General features: G+C 42.5%; 1 protein-coding gene across 1 annotated transcript in view; it reads right to left on the reverse strand.

Annotated features, from left to right (window-relative positions):
• LOC115214492 (probable 3',5'-cyclic phosphodiesterase pde-5) overlaps window positions 1-19,821 on the reverse strand; it is a 287,952-nt gene that overhangs the window by 226,362 nt on the left and 41,769 nt on the right. The window contains exon 3 of the mRNA XM_036505003.1: window positions 6,706-6,873. Coding sequence (XP_036360896.1) covers window positions 6,706-6,873 — 168 coding nt within the window. The remainder of the gene's footprint in view (window positions 1-6,705; window positions 6,874-19,821) is intronic.

Genomic DNA, 19,821 nt, shown 5'->3' on the forward strand with positions numbered 1-19,821 from the left:
TTAAAAACACACAAAAACTGTTAGATTCACTTCAACATTTAAATTTAATTTGCCAAAATATTATTGTCGCTTTGAGACCATGACCTGTTCACTGACAAAATTCCATGCTGCACACACACACACGCACACGAGCGCATAAATATATTGCACAAAATTTTGTCAGTGACAAAAAAATTTGATACAAATTAAATTTAAATGTCGAAGTGAATCTAACGGTTATTGTGTTTTTTTAAATGGCTTATAAACACCTTCCACACCGCAATTGTTTTTGTTTCAGCACACGATCTCAGATCAGGTCAGTTGCTATGCAAATATATCACTGTAATATATATTGGGTTGTATGTATATATATATATATGTGTGTGTATGTGTGTGTGTGTGAAAATATATATGTGTGTGTATATATATATATATATATATATGTGTATATATATATATATATATATATAACATAAGGGGGATCAGCCATCTGAATGTGGCTAGGGACAGGGCGGGGTGGTGGGGGTGTTACTGATGCATTTAGCCCCAGGCGATCATCGACGTCACCAGAAGGGCCGACACGGATACTACATACGGACCGGTTTAGAGCAGTTACTGTTTATATCTCGCTCAGAGATTTATTATTGTTTTCGAACGGATTTTCTACGCCAGTGACTGTGGTTACTGTGAAAATCCCTATATATCCAGCCTGTAGAGGAAGTCCCTCAACGAAGAACGGTGCTTACCATGCGTTGACAAGAGGCAATATCCTCGAAACCGGTCCGTATGTAGTATCCGTATCTTCGGGGAGGCTGATCTCCCTTTGCAGGTTGGCAAGGACACCGAGATGGTGTCGGCCCTTCTGGTGACGTCGATGATCGCCTGGGGCTAAATGCATCAGTAACACCCCCACCACCCCGCCCTGTCCCTAGCCACATTCAGATGGCTGATCCTCCTTATGTTATAGAGCAGTTACTGTTTATATCTTGCTCAGAGATTTATTATTGTTTTCGAACGGATTTTCTACGCCAGTGACTGTGGTTACTGTGAAAATCCCTATATATCCAGCCTGTAGAGGAAGTCCCTCAACGAAGAACGGTGCTTACCATGTGTTGACAAGAGGCAATAACCTCGAAACCGGTCCGTATGTAGTATCCGTATCTTCGGGGAGGCTGATCTCCCTTTGCAGGCTGGCAAGGACACCGAGATGGTGTCGGCCCTTCTGGTGACGTCGATGATCGCCTGGGGCTAAATGCATCAGTAACACCCCCACCACCCCGCCCTGTCCCTAGCCACATTCAGATGGCTGATCCCCCTTATGTTATAGAGCAGTTACTGTTTATATCTCGCTCAGAGATTTATTATTGTTATATATATATATATATATATATATATATATACACACACAGCCAGGTTGCATCCTGTCACCAGCAGCCTTCAACATGTACGCTGAAAAGGTCATGAGGAATGCAGGCCTGGAGGATAGCAGCATTGGAGTGAGGATTGGAGGAAGGAATATTAATAACCGTCGCTATGCAGATAATACAACCCTGCTGGCGGAGAGTGGTAAGGATCTGGCGGATCTTGTCCTGCTGGTCAAGAAAGAGAGTGAGAAATTTGGGCTGTACCTCAATGTTAAGAAAACGAAGATCATATCAACAGCAGCCACAACAAACATCAGCATCAAGATCGATAATGAAGAGATCGAAGTGGTTGATGATTTCATCTTCCTTGGCTCCAAAATAAATCGAGATGGTGACTGCACTTCAGAAATAAGACGGCAGATAGTACTAGGCAGAGAGGCAATGCTCAGCATGAGCAGGGTCTGGAAGAGTAGAGACATCAGACTCACTACCAAATGCAGATTGGTGAATGCAATTGTCTTCCCAATAGCAACATATGGATGTGAGACCTGGACACTAAAGAAAGCTGACCAGAAGAGAATTAATGCATTCGAGCTTTGGTGTTGGAGAAGACTTTTACGGATTCCATGGACAGCGAGGCTCACCAATGGAGAAGTTCTTAAGCAGATCAGGCCGAAAATGTCGCTAGAAGCTAGGATCACCAAGCATAGATTGGCATATTTCGGTGAAATATGTATGCTGAAAATCCCTGGAGAAGGGCATCATGCTCGGAATGGTCGGTGGCAAGAGAGGAAGAGGCCAACCAAGAACCCACTGGCTTGACACCATCAAGAGTGATCCCGGAATGAAGCGGCCCAGGATATAACTGACTGGAGGACACTGATCCAACAAGCAACCGAGAGTCGACTTTGACTGAGCGGATAGATAGATAGATAGATAGATAGATATATATGTATGTATATATATGTAGTGATATTATAACGGTGCGCGCGCGCGCGCCGTCCATTTGTATTTTGCGCGTGTTGGTGCTTTTACCAAGGCAGAGAAAGGAAGGGCCCTCTCGCGCATGCGCGAACCACCGGAAGCACGACCCGCTTGCCTATCGTGGTAGTTAGCGAGGCAAGGGGGTCGTAGAACGTTTGACCACTAGCAGCAGTCATCGAAGACTTGGGAACCAGCAATTGAAGGCGACGGTCACGCGTATACTCTCTCTCCGTCAGGGCTTGATTCTAGCAGCAGTCGGCCGAAATACCTTTAACCAAATTGTTGCCGACCACATTTCAACTTCCCTGTTCGACGCCATCTTGAATCCGTTTCTGTTTTTGGGCTGGACATTGTAAATATTACAATCTATTAACTTATAGCGGTGCGCGCCCGAACCTAGGACATCAGATAACACACTTATTGTTATTGTTTACCAAGAAAGAGAATAAAGTAGTTATATGTATATTTTACGTCTGCGTCTTGTTGTTTCTGACTTGTAGAGAATCTGGATTATTAAAGCAACGGCTAGTGAGTGATTGCTTTGTGCACCCCAAAAGTGCACAAGAGATATTCACACTCACACGAAGTTCATTACAAGTGGTGACCTCCCGACGTGATTCTGGTCTAAAACCAGAGATCACTTATCAACAAAAAAAATCCAGTTTTTCTGCGAAGTCGGAACACGATTAACTCTACGCATTCATCTTTCGACGATTTGTTTCCGGCCACCACAAACAGTTGTAGAAGGAGCCTCTTTCTTCTTCTGCAGCCATGATGACGGACGCCATCATATATTCGATGCCTTTTCTCCACCTTCGTCATCGACATCGTCGTCTTTCTACTTCACGTCGTCGCTATCTTCGTCGCCATCATCACTAAGAACGATGTTGTCCCAAGTCCACTACAGTCGCCTTTCCACCACCAACGTCGCCTTTCAACATCGTCGACCTCCACAAGATGTACATAGCAACTCGCGGAACTTTAGCGTGCACGCTGTATTGTGCATATGCACACCAAGGATTCACAGCACCGTCTATCTACGAGATTCTTCTGTTCCAGTTAACCTGTCACAGCATTGAAGCCACAACCGCTACACGATATGTGTTCAACCGGCATCTGCATTTGTGATCTCAACATTTCTGTTACAGAACGAACTGCTATTGTACATCAGGCTATTATAGACTGGAAAACTAATTCCATTGTCTGGAATAGCCCGAGAGACATTTTTTCTATGCGCTGTATTTTTTTGTATTTTGCTCGCATTCACCTAGTATGTATTTTCTGTCGCACACACGTATACACACATAAATGCTCTCTCTCACATACATACGTCACACATGCTTTTCTCGCTTGTTTGTTCCATGCTAAATTTGCCTTTTGTGGACACCCCTCATTTCTATAGACCCTAGGTCGGTCACGTAAACATAGAGAGGGTTGTTTGTCCATTATAACGCGCCAGCATGTCATACTTTTGTTCCTATACGAACGAAGCATATAATCGCTTAACCACTGGCATATTCTTGCTGTTTTTTGGTCTGGCAAGCACTATTGCATTTCATGCGCCTTTTGCTTCGCACGTGTACTTGCCTTGTTTTTGCAACACGTTTTGCGTTTAGCTTAGTTCTTTTCCCGACTCATAGACGTCGGATGTTCAAATGCGCTGCGCCGATTTATAGGCGTAATTATTTTTCCCTGTTAGACCACTGTTGGTCACGTAATTAACAGAAAATTATCTGTGTCGCGCATCACACCAGCATGTTTGCACTGTTGCCTTTTGTGTTACTAGCGAGCTTCTGCCAATTCCATTTCCTCTCCTGCAGCAATTGATTTAACTGCTATTTTGCAGGATCAACTACCTTTAGAGAAGTTGGATTTAATTTCGCCTAGGTACATTAACTGTGAGTTTTGCTTTTCCCTCCGCTCCTTTCAGCGGAAGGGTCTATACTTTGTGACGTATACACTTTCATGCATGCACTCTTGATTTTTGCTCATTGAGTATTTTTTCTCTTTTTCCTTTAGTAAATTTCTTGTGTATGTTATAAATTTTGCCATTATATTATTGTGTGCTGTTTGGTTATCTGGTGTCCACCTTGAGTTTTGCAGTCACTACAATAAGTTTCCTTTCGTGCGTACGCACTGGAGGGGAGCCTTGTAGTGATATTGTAACGGTGCGCGCGCGCGCACCGTCCATTTGTATTTCGCGCGTGTTGGTGCCTTTACCAAGGCAGAGAAAGGAAGGGCCCTCTCGCGCATGCGCGAACCACCGGAAGCACGACCCGCTTGCCTATCGTGGTAGTTAGCGAGGCAAGGGGGTCGTAGAACGTTTGACCACTAGCAGCAGTCATCGAAGACTTGGGAACCAGCGATTGAAGGCGACGGTCACGCGTATATTCTCTCTCCGTCAGGGCTTGATTCTAGCAGCAGTCGGCCGAAATACCTTTAACCAAATTGTTGCCGACCACATTTCAACTTCCCTGTTCGACGCCATCTTGAATCCGTTTCTGTTTTTGGGCTGGACATTGTAAATATTACAATCTATTAACTTATAGCGGTGCGCGCCCGAACCTAGGACATCAGATAACACACTTATTGTTATTGTTTACCAAGAAAGAGAATAAAGTAGTTATATGTATATTTTACGTCTGCGTCTTGTTGTTTCTGACTTGTAGAGAATCTGGATTATTAAAGCAACGGCTAGTGAGTGATTGCTTTGTGCACCCCAAAAGTGCACAAGAGATATTCACACTCACACGAAGTTCGTTACATATATATATATATGCATGCATATATATATGGCTGTGTGGTAAGTAGTTTGCTTACCAATCACAAGGTTCTAGGTTCAATCCCACTGCATAACATTGAAAGAAGTTCATTGTATGTATATATATATATTTTTATTTATTTATGCGCCCTTTTCAAGCCTAGCCAGGTTCATAGGCCCGGTTTCTATGGCGTATGTGTCCCCCCCCCTGCTGGACAGGATGCCAGTCCATCGCAGCATTATTCATGAAACAGGAAGAAAGAGTGAGAGAAAGTTGGGGTGAAAGAGTACAACAGGGGTTGGCACCACCTCCTGCCAGAGCCTCGTGGAGCTTTAGGTGTTTTCACTCAATAAACACACACAACGCCCGGTCTGGGAATCGAAACTGCGATACTCTAACCGCGAGTCCACTTCTCTAACAACTGGGCCATATATATATGTGTGTGTGTGTGTATGTTTGTGTGTCTGTGTTTGTCCCCACCAATATCACTTGACAACCAATGCTGGTGAGTTTATGTCCCCATAATTTTGCGGTTTGGCAAAAGAGACCAATAGAAAAAGTACCAGGCTTACAAAGAATAAGTCCTGGGGTCGATTTGCTTGAATAAAGGCGGTGCTCCAGCATGGCTGCAGTCAAATTACTGAAACAAGTAAAAGAATAAAGGAATATAGCCTCAAGTTGACCAAAGCGTTGTGGGTAGACTTCGTACATGGAAACTGAAAGAAGACTGTCGTATATATGTGTATATTTGTGAGTGTGTGTGTGTGCGTCTGTGTTTGTACTCCCACCTTCACTTGACAACCGATGTTTCTGTGTTTATGTCCCCATAACTTAGCGGTTCAGCAAAATACACCCATAGACTAAGTACTAGGTTTACAAAGAATGGATCCTGGACTCAATCAGTTCAACTAAAGGCAGTGCTTGAACATGGCTGCTGTCACAATAAAAACAATAAAAAGCTATTCCATTTTAATCCCAATGTCAGGTATATCTCTCTCTTTTTTACTCTTTTACTTGTTTCAGTCATGTGACTGGCCATGCTGGAGCACCGCCTTTAGTCGAGCAAATCGACCCCAGGACTTATTCTTTGTAAGCCTAGTACTTACTCTATCGGTCTCTTTTGCTGAACCGCTAAGTGACGGGGACGTAAACACACCAGCATCGGCTGTCAAGCAATGCTAGAGGGACAAACACAGACACATAAACATATACACACACATACATATATATATATACTACAGGCTTCTTTCAGTTTCCGTCTACCAAATCCACTCACAAGGCTTTGGTCAGCCCGAGGCTATAGTAGAAGACACTTGCCCAAGATGCCACGCAGTGGGACTGAACCCGGAACCATGTGGTTGGTTAGCAAGCTACTTACCACACAGCCACTTCCGCGCTTATCTGCTAGTATTTTATTAAGTTATTTATTCAAAACAGTAATGTGTGATTTGAATGCATTTTAATTACTTTTACTACCATGTTGTGCAGTTGTGTAGAGCTGCATGCTTTTGTTTGATTCATTTTGGCATTAAAGAATTGTGCATGTAACCAATGAATTATTCATTCAAGCAATAGATCCATCAATCAAATTTTATCTAATTATTTATTATACTTACACCTGTTGACATACATTTTCTCTTTTCTATTCATTTTGTGGCAGGTATTTTTTGTCTTTTGTTGATACCATTCCTCTATTCGTTGTATGTTTACTTTGGAGTATACGTATGAATCAAGGAATTCAGGGTTCTCATTCAGAAATTTTATCATATTTTCTTTTTTCCATTCTGTTGACAAAGAAAAATCAACCATATTGGTAAGCCAATAATTGTGAATTTTTTTCTTCTGAAAATCAGAATAAGTAGAATGTGAAAATTCATTTTCATATACTGGAATAATAATGATGGTGGTTGTGTTCTAACATAAGCACAAAGCCTCAAATCAATCAAATTCTAAGACATTAAAACACAGTCAAATACACAACCTTTCCAAATCAAAATAATGCATTTCCAACAAAATAAGGCATTTCACATCCAACATATTCTACAAAAGACATGAAACATTAAATAACACCGGTACTAATAATCCAAATCTAAAAACAATGCAATTCTGTATAACAGAATTTTACATTCCACCTCACCCCTACACAAAAATTATGTGCATACCTCTGGAACATGGAAGTAGACTTGGTGGTGCTATAGATACTTGCATAAAACATATTTCTCTTTGATTTAAACACAAGGACAGAAATTTTGAGGAGAGAGGATTAGGTGACACCATTAACCTCAGTACATAGCTGGTACTTTATTTTAAGGTGGCGAGCTGGCAGAAACGTTAGCACGCCGGGCGAAATGCTTAGCGGTATTTCGTCTGCCGGTACGTTCTAAGTTCAAATTCAGCCGAGGTCGACTTTACCTTTCATCCTTTCGGGGTCGATTAAATAAGTACCAGTTACGCACTGGGGTCGATATAATCGACTTAATCCCTTTGTCTGTCCTTGTTTGTCCCCTCTATGTTTAGCCCCTTGTGGGTAGTAAAGAAAGATGAAAGGCAAAGTTGGCATTGACTGTATTTGAACCTAAAATGTAAAGAGCAAAAAGATATACAGTGAGGTTATATATCTGATACCAATCCACTTCAACAACAGCACCGCTCCCAGTGTTTCACTGGTACTTAATTTAATGATCCTGAAAGGATGAAAAGCAAAGTCAACCTTGGCGGAATTTGAACTCAGAACATGAAGAGGGACAAAATGTCACTAAGCATTTCGCCCAGTATGCCAACGAGTCTGTCAGCTCACCACCTTAAGCAATAATAATAATCCTTTCTAATAAAACACAGGCCAGAAATTTTGGGGGAGGGGATTAGTCAATTACATCAAGACCCAATGTTTCACAGGTACTTAATTTATCGACTCTGAAAGAATGAAAGGCAAAGTCGACCTCAGTGGAATTTGAACTCAGAATGAGAAGACAGACTAAATACTGCTAAGCATTTCACCTGGCATGCTAGCATTTCTGCCAGCTTGCCACCTTAATAATAATAATGATGATGATAATAATAATAATAATAATAATAATAATAATAATAATAATAATAATAATAATAATAATAATAATAAATTCTTTTATTGGCCACAAGGGCTGACAAAAATCAATTATTACATAAAGGGACAAAACAGGACGAAAGGTTACAAAGGGTTTTGTCCGTTTGTGAAAAAATCCGAGTAAAGAAGCAGTTTAACAACGAAAAACTCCCAATAGGGGGAGGCATTACGAAAGGTTCCTGGTGGAAAAAACCCATAAAAGCCAACGGGAGACTGGTCAAAAGTGGGGTAGAGAGCCCCGTTCTCCTTTTATATTACCTTTTCAAATCACAGGTGTAACCTCAGAATGGCTCCTTTCATACTAGCCATTCTTGCGACATTTATCCACCTTTCAGCAAACATGCTATCGGACAGCACTTCCCTCTCTACTCTCACTTTCCTTTTCAAGTGGAACTTGAAAAAGTTGATGAGGCCTGGGTCAAAGAGGAAAGTGTCTGACCTTAGCCCTTTCAAACGGGTCCACCATACAACCTCTTTCGCTACAGCCACTAGGCAAAGGAAAACCGCCTTGCCCTCCCGGTTAAAGGAGGTCGGCGGGGCAATCCTCACTATGGATTCAGCTGATAGCCGGATCCATCCTATACGCGACAGTAGCTGTTCAACATAAACCAATAGTTCAGCAATACTCGGACACTGGACAAGCACGTGCAGAACGGTTTCGTCGTCCTGACAGCATCTCGGCTGACGGCACTTCCGTGCCGGTAGAGTTTATCCCGAACAGGCTGCGCCCCTCGGTAGCACTGCCAGGTGAGTGACCTCTGGAAATTATTCATTGGCCCCGGCCCGAAAGTTCTTCCGAACAGATTGCTCAGCTCGTTATCGTCAACGCCTAGAGTTTCCCCGAGAAGGTCGTCGCACTTTTCTTCCACTAACCCTCTATAGAATGCTAGAGTGGAACTACTACCGATCACATTGCCCGCTTGGCGGAGGGCAGAGAGAGCTTTCTGGGTCTACGTTTGATCCGGGTCTGCAGCTCTGTCAAAGAGACGAGCTGCGGAAAGTCGCGTCTGACAAAAGACGACCACACCTGTTCACCGTCTAGGAAACGCTTGAGATGTCGTAGCCTGAGCGCATGTCTGCACATCAGTAACCACGGCATGCCAAGGCCTCCGTTCAGCGGTCGTTGACAGCAGATGGATCACCTGACCAGTAGTACCTGACCCTTCCACAAAAAGTCAAAGAGCAGGCATACCAGCTTGGCCAACGAGCGGTCGGGACAAGGGACGACGGTCAAGCGGTAATAGATGACGGATGCGATGTACGCATTCGCCACCTCCGCTCGACCTTTCAGGGACAGCTTCCATTCGGCCCATTTCTGGGTGAGATTGGCCACCCTGCTCGTCACTTCTTCCCAGTTTTTATCCACCTGGAGGTCCGGACCGAACCAGACCCCGAGCAGTTTAACGGGTCCGTCTGTCCAGCGCCATACGACGCTGTTGGACGGCATGGACTTGCCTCTCCAGGTGCCTAGTTGCAAGCCCACGGACTTTTCCGCGTTAATTTTTGCCACTGTCACCACTTCGTATTCGTTTAGCGTCTCACCAATCAGGTCAATGTGCCTGTGGCTCGACACCATTACGGTGACGTCGTTGGCATCGGCAGACACGCTGTTTCCACCTCCTAGATCGCACGGGATACCCCTCAAAGACTCCAACTTGCGCAGTAATGGCTCGAGAGTCAATACGTACAAGAGGGAGGAGAGAGGGCATCCTTGGCAGACTGAACGCGAGATGTCAAATGGCTCCGAAAGGTGACCGTTCACCCGTATCACCGAACAGATGTTGCTGTATAAAGCAGCGATCCACCCTCGGAAGACTGGACCGAAGAGGCTGCCTTGAGAACAGCTGCTAGGTATCGATGGTCGACCCTATCGAAGGCTTTACTCTGATCTAAATTGACCAAAGCCCCACCCGCGCCAGCGTCGTTACCCACCCTCTCTATGGTGTAGCGCATGAGATGGAGAATATCGTGTATCAACCTGGTCGGCACAGCGCATGTCTGCACCTTGCCAACCAGTTTGTCCACGACAAGCGCCAATCTCTTGGTTAACACCTTGGCCAAAATCTTCAGCTCTGCATTGAGCAGAGTGATGGGCTGAAAGTTCTCTATAATGTCCCCCTTGTTTGGGTCCTTTCTCAGCAAAGCCACCACTCCTCGACAGACAAAAGCAGGAATTTTCCCGTTTTGCTGCCTGTTGCCAAGAGGCCCGCAAACAAGTCTGGCATTGAAGTGTAAAGCTCGTAGGGCAGACCATCCAAACCCGGAAATCTACCTCTCATGCAGCTTTTCATCGCTTCCTCCAGGCAGATATCGGCCTTTCGCAGCACTCTGCCTCGCTGTCCGAGAGTTGCGGTAGGCCGTCCAGGTACACACCGAAGTCTGCATCGTTGTCCGTCCCACCGTTCGTCCCAAACAGTTGAGCAAAGTGCCGCTGAAAAACCGCATACATCTGCTTTGGCTCGGAAGCCTCACACCCGTTCTGGTCCACCAAAAACCGAATGGTCGCTTTGTTGGTCCGCTTCGCCTCCGCTACACAGGCCCATCGAGCGGCCTTAGTCCCCTCCCCGCTTGTTGTTGATGATTGCCTCCGTGGTCGCCCGTTTAACTAATAAACTAATCCGGTCTCTGTAGGCTTTGCACGCCATTAACGACGTGTTCAGCTTCCAGTAGCCAGGTCCCTGTCTATGTAGCCTATCTAAGTCAACCGTACAGATCACAAATTTGTGGTCCATGTAGTCGACTAGGTGGAAATGTGGACATCCTATGCTGTCATTATCCGCTAGCCTACAGAAGACTCTATTTAAGTACGATCTAGACGACCCGATGCGATTAGTCCAAGTCCTCATTGGCACATTCGGGTTGTCTAGTCGAAACCTGTCGGACAGCTGAAAGCGTCTGAGCAGGTTGGCGAGGCTCTTGCACCCCCCTCTCCTATCAGAAGCTCTCGTGCCCACCCGATCGAAACGTTCGTCTAAGATAGCGTTCCAATCCCCGACTAGCACTAGAGTGTGTGACGTTCCTAGGAAAACTTCCAGATGCTTGAAATAATCGGACTGCCCCGCTCCTGTCGGAGCGTAGGCAGCCAGCAGTCTGAAAGCACCGCCATCACTACCGTCTACGTTGAGGACCACCAACTTACCTTCTGGATCCAGGAAGACTGTCCTTATTTTCAAATCCAGGCCCTTCCGAAACAACACCGCAGTACCACCACCGCCCGCTCCTGGCCGACACAGAGATAGAAAAATCTCGTATCCGCCGAAAAGGGCTCGAGTTCCTGCGGGTCGGAGAGCCTGGTTTCACTAATGGCTGCTACATCCACGCTGTGAGATCTCAGGTCGTTTAACAGGTGGCCCTATTTCCAAGGTGACCCAAAGCCTCTCACATTTAAGCAACCTAATCTGAGTTTCGCCATGTTTTTTAAAAAGGTTCAAAAAGAGAAAAAGGCTTTACTTACTGTTTTTTGGTGGGGTGGCTCCCTTGTGCTTTTGCACGGGTGTTTCCACCAAGTTTTTGTAGAGTTTTGGGGAGAAATTCTTTCCTAGCGACCCGACATCGTTAGGGAATTTCTCCTTTATTTCATTGTATACAGTTGTGTTTATTTTTATTGTCAGAATGTGTGCTGGTGGTGTATTGTGCGTTGGTATGATGAAATTCGAGTAATTTGTCTGAGCTTTGTTTCAGGTGTGTTACAAGATCTTCATTTTTTGTGTTTATAGCTGTAATGGTGTGTGTGGCAGTAATGGTGGCGAAAGTGTTGTTTGTTGTTGTGAGTGCATGTTGTTGTTGATTTGAGGAAGCTATATTTGTTCGTGCTTCCCCTGTGTTTCGTGTGTGTCTTTTTGTTTTTTCCGTCTCTTCTTTTTGGGTGGCACAGTTTTCCACTCCCCTTTCTCGCTATCAGTGCTCGCACAATCCGAGCTTACCTGATCCAGAAAGGGGACATTTGTCGGGTCTGTTTCAACAGTTTTACCAGTTTGGTGAAAAATATTATTGTTTGTGGGAAACGGTGATGTTGCTATAGTGGTTGGTGTTGGTGACGATATTGCTGCTTCCTTCTGTGTTGTCTTCCTTGGTGTTGGTGTTGGTTTGGTGATGGCTGGAGGTGGTGTTGCACTTCGTGGTGTTGGTGATGGTATTGGTGGTGTGGCAACCTTTGGTGTTTCGTGTTGTTGTTGTTGTTACTGCCGTCTCTTACTTTCTTCCTCCATTTTTTTCTTGTAAATGGGGCAGTCCCTTTTTAGGTGGCTTTCGCTGCTGCAGAGGTAGCATTTTGGCTTTCGCCCCTCTACAGCAATGTGTAGCCTGGTGCCGTCCGGCAAATTAACGGAATCTGGGATCGTGTTGATGTTTTCTTGCTGAATCTGTGCCAGGAGCAGCACTCCCATTCCTGACCAGATCTTCTCCCTTACTCTCCGTACATCCAGAATAGTGGCAGTGTCCTCTATGTCATAGAGGACAGCTGCCACCAGCCAAGATATATCGAACTCGGGTGGCACCTGGTCGATTTTTATTATCGTTACTCGCCAGCGAAGGTAAGTTGGGACGAGTAACAAACTTTTGGTTTGCAAGGGCGAAATGGCATGCGCCCTTGCATCTTCCTCCGTTCAGAAACGAACCTCCACGGTTCCAAAACACTTCCCCTTGGTCACATAGCTCTTTTGGTCCCAAATGGGCTTCAGAGATATTTCCAGTTGTTGCGATGTGCCGTTTGTAATTTTTTTGTATTTTTTCTCGAAAATTTTATAAATGACTGTTTTTTTCTGGGTTTCATTGATTAGTTCTTGTGGAGTATTGAGAAAAATGCTATTGCCTTCCTCAATAACACCTTTGCCTTTTTTATGTCTTGCATTGTAACTTTTATTTCCTCCGAAACCTGCTTAGCGGCGGAGGCAAAAGCGTTACAATTTTGTTCAGTGTTTTCGCTCATGGTGGTGTCTTTGTTATTCATAGGTTGCCCTTCCGCCCTCTCCGGTACTGGAGCATTAGTGGAGGGAAGAGGAGGGAAATCCTCAATAACGTCAAAAGTGACGTCCTGATTTTCATTCTCATTCCGAACGCTGCACGTGCCGACAGCTTCACTCGAAGATTTTTTGTTGTCTTTTATGGCGCGAAGTAGGAGGTTCGGAACCGTTTTTGATGATGTGTGTGTTTGTGGAGGGTGTGGTGTTGGTAGAAGGGAACAGCCGACTGCTCTCTTCATAGCCATTTTTGTTCAAAAAGTTTGTATAATTTGTACAGTTTTCACAGTTTAAAAATGCAATTTTACCTCTAATGGGGTAAAATTTTGCCGAGCCAACTAGCTCCACTAGAAGTTAGTTGGCTTGACCACACAAATATCGAAAAATATATAAAGTTTTACAGAAATTTCCAATCAAATTAGCAGAAAACTTACGGAGCAACTTTACACACGTCCGTCCTTTCAAGAAGAAAGAATAATAATAATAATAATAATAATAATAATAATAGAAGAAAGAATAATAATAATGATAATAATAATAATAATAATAATAATAATAATAATAACAACAATAACAACAACAACAACAACAACAACAACAACAACAACAATAATAATAATAATAATAATAATAATAATAACAATAATAGTACACTGATGCACTACCAGGCAGTGGCTCTCATGGCTTCTGATCTTAACTGATTGGAAGTGTTATCATGTACATGTTTTGTCTTAGTGTAAAAGATGGGCTACAACAAATATTCTGCTCAATACATGCTTGTCAGTTGTTTGATCATAATCAATTAGCATGTCTCTTAGTAGGTGATGACAAGTGCAACTCTGATCATGAGTAGGAGTAGTGGGAAAACATCATAGCCATGTGTTGAGAGGAATTCTTTGGGGTTTGAATAATTCACCTCTGGAAACATGAGTGTTTTGTTACTCGGCCTTAAACAAACCTAATTCAGGTTTTGTTTAAGGATGATACGCAGGATGGGCTACTTGAATTAAAAAAATTCTAGCTCCCCCACCACCATCACTCCTCCTGCAAGATCATGTGCTGTTTGTCTTGATATGAAATAACCATACCATGCACATATGGTTGTGATGCATGTGCCTGGTGTATCGTTATCAGACAGGTAGTCATGATGGATATATTGGGCTTTGTATATTTGTACTCCAGTGTCACTTTGATAGTGTGTACTACTCTCGCAGTCAATGATAATAATAATAATAAAATACTTATTTTTATTTAAATGTGACTTGGTCAATGTTGCTAAATTTCAACCTTCTTATTCAATATTTCATTTGCTAAGGCCACATGTATTTCATTTCAACCAGCTTCCCTCCTCATTGCATAATGTTTATGGAATGGGGAAATTACTAAAATGCTGGAGCATTTATGTGTGTGGTGTGCAAGAAGTAAGATGGAGGGAAACCTCTGCTAGATTCCTCATGAATAAGAAACAGAGATTCAAATTTTTGGGGGTAGGCTGGAGTGATGGCATGGGTGGTGAAGGCAAACTGTTAGCAGAAAAATGGGTAGATAAGATAATTGAGGTAGTCAGAGTGTGATAAGGTAATTAGGCTGAGACTTATCATAGATAAATTAATTGTTAGACTTATCTCTGCCTATGCTCCTCAGTCTGCACCAGCTGATGAGCAGAAAAACCAATTCTGTAAGATCTTTTTGCAGACTACCTCAACATGACAGTTATTGTGGTTGGTGATTTCAGTAGACATGTTGGACAGCATCACCATAGATTCCATGGAGTGCATGGTGGTTATGGCTTTGGCCCTAGGAATGAGGAGGGAACAAAACTGCTGGAGTTCTGTGATGCAAATGATCTCACAATCTGAAACACTTTAGAAAACCAGCCAACCACCTGAGCACTTATCAGTCTGGTGGGCACATAAGCCAGATTGACTAACTTCTCACCAGGCAACGAGATAGACAGATGCTTGCAAATGCAAAGTCTTTCCCAAGTGAAGAGTGTACAACCCAACATAGATTACTAGTTAGTGACTTCAGGGTTACAGCTAGACAGACTTGGAGAAATGAACCAACCTGGAAAAGAAGACTATGGAAGCTCAAAGACCCAAAAAACCAACAGAAATTCAGAGATTTCCTAATAGAAGCTTCTGAGAAAAGAGAGTAAGAGTTGGGGATAATAGCTTAGATGACAATTGGAAGTTCCTGTGGGACAATCTACTGAGGACTACAGACCAAATCTGTGGCTGGTGCAAAGTCCCAGCTAGACTGCGGGTGATATGGTGGGGGAAGAATGAGGTAGACAGTGCTATAAAAGCAAAGAGACAGGCCTGGAAAGATTGGGAAAATGGTGGAAGCAGAGAATTATATCAGGTAGCCCAAAGGAAAGCTAGGTGACAGATTTACATAACAAAAAGGAATAGTAGAAGGTAAGAGATTTGCAAATGAAGATCAGAGGCATGAGGTGTTCAGGATTGCAAAGCAGTGTACCAGAGAGAATAGAGATGTGGTGGGTGAGAAATGTCTGCAAATGTATAATGGTATGCTTGCACTTAGAGACTCAGAGAAGAAAGATACATAGAAGAATCTCAATGAAGGTTACTGAATGTGGAAAATGAATGGGAGGAGAGTTTTTTAAATATTGAACCAATTGAGCAATCAGCCATCAGAGTTGTTAGCAGCAAAGTAGGCAAGGCAATTATGGATATGGAAACAGAGGAAGTCCCTGGACCATCAGGAATCACTGCCAAAATGATTAAAATACTCAGTGGTGTAGGATACAGCCTAGTCACCTGCATAGTTAATCAGATTATTCAGGAAGGCCTCATCCCTACTGACAGTGTAGTATTATAGTTAGCTACTACATAGTGAAGGCGCATGGCTCAGTGGTTAGAGCGTCGAGCTTACGATCGTGAGGTTGTGAGCTCGAATCCTGGACCGGGCTGCGTGTTGTGTTCTTGAGCAAATCACTTTATTTCACGTTGCTCCAGTTCACTCAGCTGTAGAAATGAGTTGCAACGTCACTGGTGCCAAGCTGTATCGACCTTTGTCTTTCCCTTGGATAACACTGGTGGCGTGGAGAGGGGAGGCTGGTATGCATTGGCGACTGCTGGTCTTCCATAAACAACCTTGCCCGGACTTGTGTCTAGGAGGGTAACTTTCTAGGTGCAATCCCATGGTCATTCATGACCGAAGGGGGTCTTAACAAGGATAAAGCTACTACAAGGATGATGCCTTATGTAGAAGTAGCTGCAGAGGTATCAAACTGCTGGGCCAAGTCATGAAAGTTACTGAGAGAGTTATAGCTTAATTGATTAGAAATAGAATTAAACTAATTGAGATGTAGTTTGGTTCTGTACCTAGGAAGAGTAACACAAATACTATCTTCCTAGTGAGACAGCTGAAGGAAAAGTATTTGGCCAAAAGTAAATCATTATACTTAACTTTCATCAACTGGGAGAAAGCTTTCAACAGAGTCCCCAGCTCCATTATCTGGTGGTCTCTAAGGAAGTTAGGTGTTATGTACAGTGGTGTTATAAGTAAGGTGAGGGTCAGCTATGACTGCAGTAATTAATTTAGCATACAAGTAAGGGTTCACCAAGGTTCAGTTCTCAGCCTACTCTTATTCATTATATTTCTCCAAGCCATAACAGAGGAATTCAAAACTAGATGCCCGTGGGAACAACTATACACTGATGATTTCACTCTTCTTGCAAAATCTGTAGCAGAATTGGAGAAGTTCCAGGTATGGAAGCAAAACTTGAAATCAAAGGACCTAGCAAAGACCAAATTTGTTGTCAGCAAGAAAGCAAATGAGATTCTCTTTCTGTCGGTTAAATGGCACTGTTCAATATGTAAGAAAGAAGTTAGCAGTAATTCCATTTGCTGCACCCAGCTATGGACACATAAGAGATGCAGTGGAATCACAGGCAGATTAACAAATAAAGTCATCTTCATATGTGGTAGTTGTGCAAGAACAATAAGCAGTGAGGGCACAGAGGACTTAGACTCTCTAAAATGCCCAGGAGGCTCTTTTGAAGTAGTATATAGTTTCTGTTACCTAGATAACCAAATTAGCAATGGTGGTGTTGGTGTTCTGAAAGTATTGTTTCTAGAATAAGAATAGGATGGAGGAAGTTCAGAGAGCTAAGAAAGAGAGTAACATGATTAGATAGAGCAAAAACCAGGCTTTAAAATGATATATAAAGTCAAAGTAATTTAACGAAAATTAATTTGAAAATATACTATTTAAAATCAAAATTAAAAATCCCACATGAACTTTCTTGACAACCTAATAGAAAGGAAATTTTGGGCATGCAAGCAAGGCCTGGAATTTAAGGGCCTTACAGTGAACTTAGCAAACACTGAAGTCCTACTAAATAGGAAAATGGACAAAGGACAGATATTGAACCTCACTGAGATGATAAGAAACTGAGACTCCTGGTGATTTGCTATGCTTGAGAAGACACATCAAGCTAAGTAGAAGGAAACACTCATGCTGGTACCATATACAGAGACCCATGCTGGCACCAAATAAAAAGAACCTGTGCAGGTGCTGTGTGATAAGCAACTGTATTGGTGCTACATAAGGAAAAGAATTAGTGCTGGCACCACTTAAAAAGCACCCAGTACACTGGGAAAATATGGAAAAATACTTCATAACAAAGTTCTCCCCAAAATTGAATGGCTGAAAATATTTCTATAATAATTTGTACTAGATGAAGGACCAATTTTGTAAAGTAAATTGTATTAAACACACACACACACACAGTACTATATATATGTACATACACATAAATAAAAACAATCTTTCAGCCAGATTCTCCAACAGGAATCAAACATTGGATTGAAAGAACTGAACAGTGGTATAGATGTCAACACAATTATTTCTTTTCCCTCTCTTCCTTCTTTCTTCCCTTCTCTTTTCCATTGACACTCCTTTCAGATATACAGGCACACACATACATGCACGCACATACACACACACACACACACACACACACACACACACACACACACACACAAACACACACACACACTCTCTCTCTCTCTCTATCACAAGACAATGATAAAAAGAAATCAAGACAAGTTTTTGAAAAATAACATATTACACCACTTGAAATGACCAGCAGGGTTTTCCATTTCTAAAAGCCAAGAATCATTTTATATTGAAAGACTGACCAGCTGCAAAGATGTCAACACATTTTTTTTCTTCTTTCTCTCCTCTTTCCTTTCCTTCTCTTTTCCATTGACACTCCTTTCAGATACACAGACACACACACACACACTCATAAGACAATGATAAAAAAGAAATCCAGACAATTTTTTGAAAAATAACATTTTACTCCCCTTGAAGTGACCAGCAGGGTTTGCCATTTCTAAAAGCCAAGAATCATTTTATATTGAAAGACTGACCAGCTGCAAAGATGTCAACAAATTTTTTTCTTCTTCCTCTCCTCTTTCCTTTCCTTCTCTTTTCCATTGACACTCCTTTCAGATACACAGACACCCACGCACACACACACATTCTCTCTCTCTCTCTCTCTATCTCTCTCTCTCTCTCTCTCTCTCTCTAACTCTCTCTCACACACACACACACACAAGACAATGATAAAAAAGAAATCTAGACAATTTTTTGAAAAATAACATTTTACCCCGCTTGAAGTGACCAGCAGGGTTTGCCATTTCTAAAAGCCAAGAATCATTTTATATTGAAAGGCTGACCAGCTGCAAAGATGTCAACACATTTTTTTCTTCTTTCTCTCCTCTTTCCTTTCCTTCTCTTTTCCATTGACACTCCTTTCAGATACACAGACACCCACGCACACACACACACATTCTCTCTCTCTCTCTCTCTCTATCTCTCTCTCTCTCTCACACACACACACAAGACAATGATAAAAAAGAAATCCAGACAATTTTTTGAAAAATAACATTTTACCCCCCTTGAAGTGACCAGCAGGGTTTGCCATTTCTAAAAGCCAAGAATCATTTTATATTGAAAGGCTGACCAGCTGCAAAGATGTCAACACATTTTTTTCTTCTTTCTCTCCTTCCTTTCCATCTCTTTTCCATTGACACTCCTTTCAGATACAAAAGCACACACACACACACGCACTCTCTCTCACTTTCTCCCCATTCCTCACCCTCTTGTACTATCTTATATCTATGTCCACCACTACACACTCAATATTACTATAAAAAGAGACAAAATTCCTGAAAAAGTTTAATCTGACGATCCCACTAGAGTGGACACAAGCGCTAATATATGATTTATAAAAAAAATGTGACATATTAATAAATATCTGTAAATATAAAACCATCCAGTACCCCATTTCTTCTAATATATATATATATATATAAAGGAATACCAAAAATGAGACAAGAACGCAAAACAGCCAGACAGTTAAATGATTAAAAAAAGGGACAACAAAACATCCAGACAGATGATATAAAAAAAACAAGGATGGGTCATTCGGAGTTCTTTTTCAGTCGAGTTCCAGATTATCTTTGCAATTATGGCTGGTTATACTCGAGATTGCTCCAATCTGGCCAGCCCCAAAGAAAAACTAAACTAAGAGCACTAGATTCCTTGGAAGAAAGCAGCGAATTTATACGAAAACAAGGATGGAAAAAATGGAGAAATGATACACAAATACAAATGCAAAAAAAGGACATTA

This window comes from Octopus sinensis, linkage group LG7 (genome assembly GCF_006345805.1).
Source record: "Octopus sinensis linkage group LG7, ASM634580v1, whole genome shotgun sequence".
NCBI classification, from domain to species: domain Eukaryota; kingdom Metazoa; phylum Mollusca; class Cephalopoda; order Octopoda; family Octopodidae; genus Octopus; species Octopus sinensis.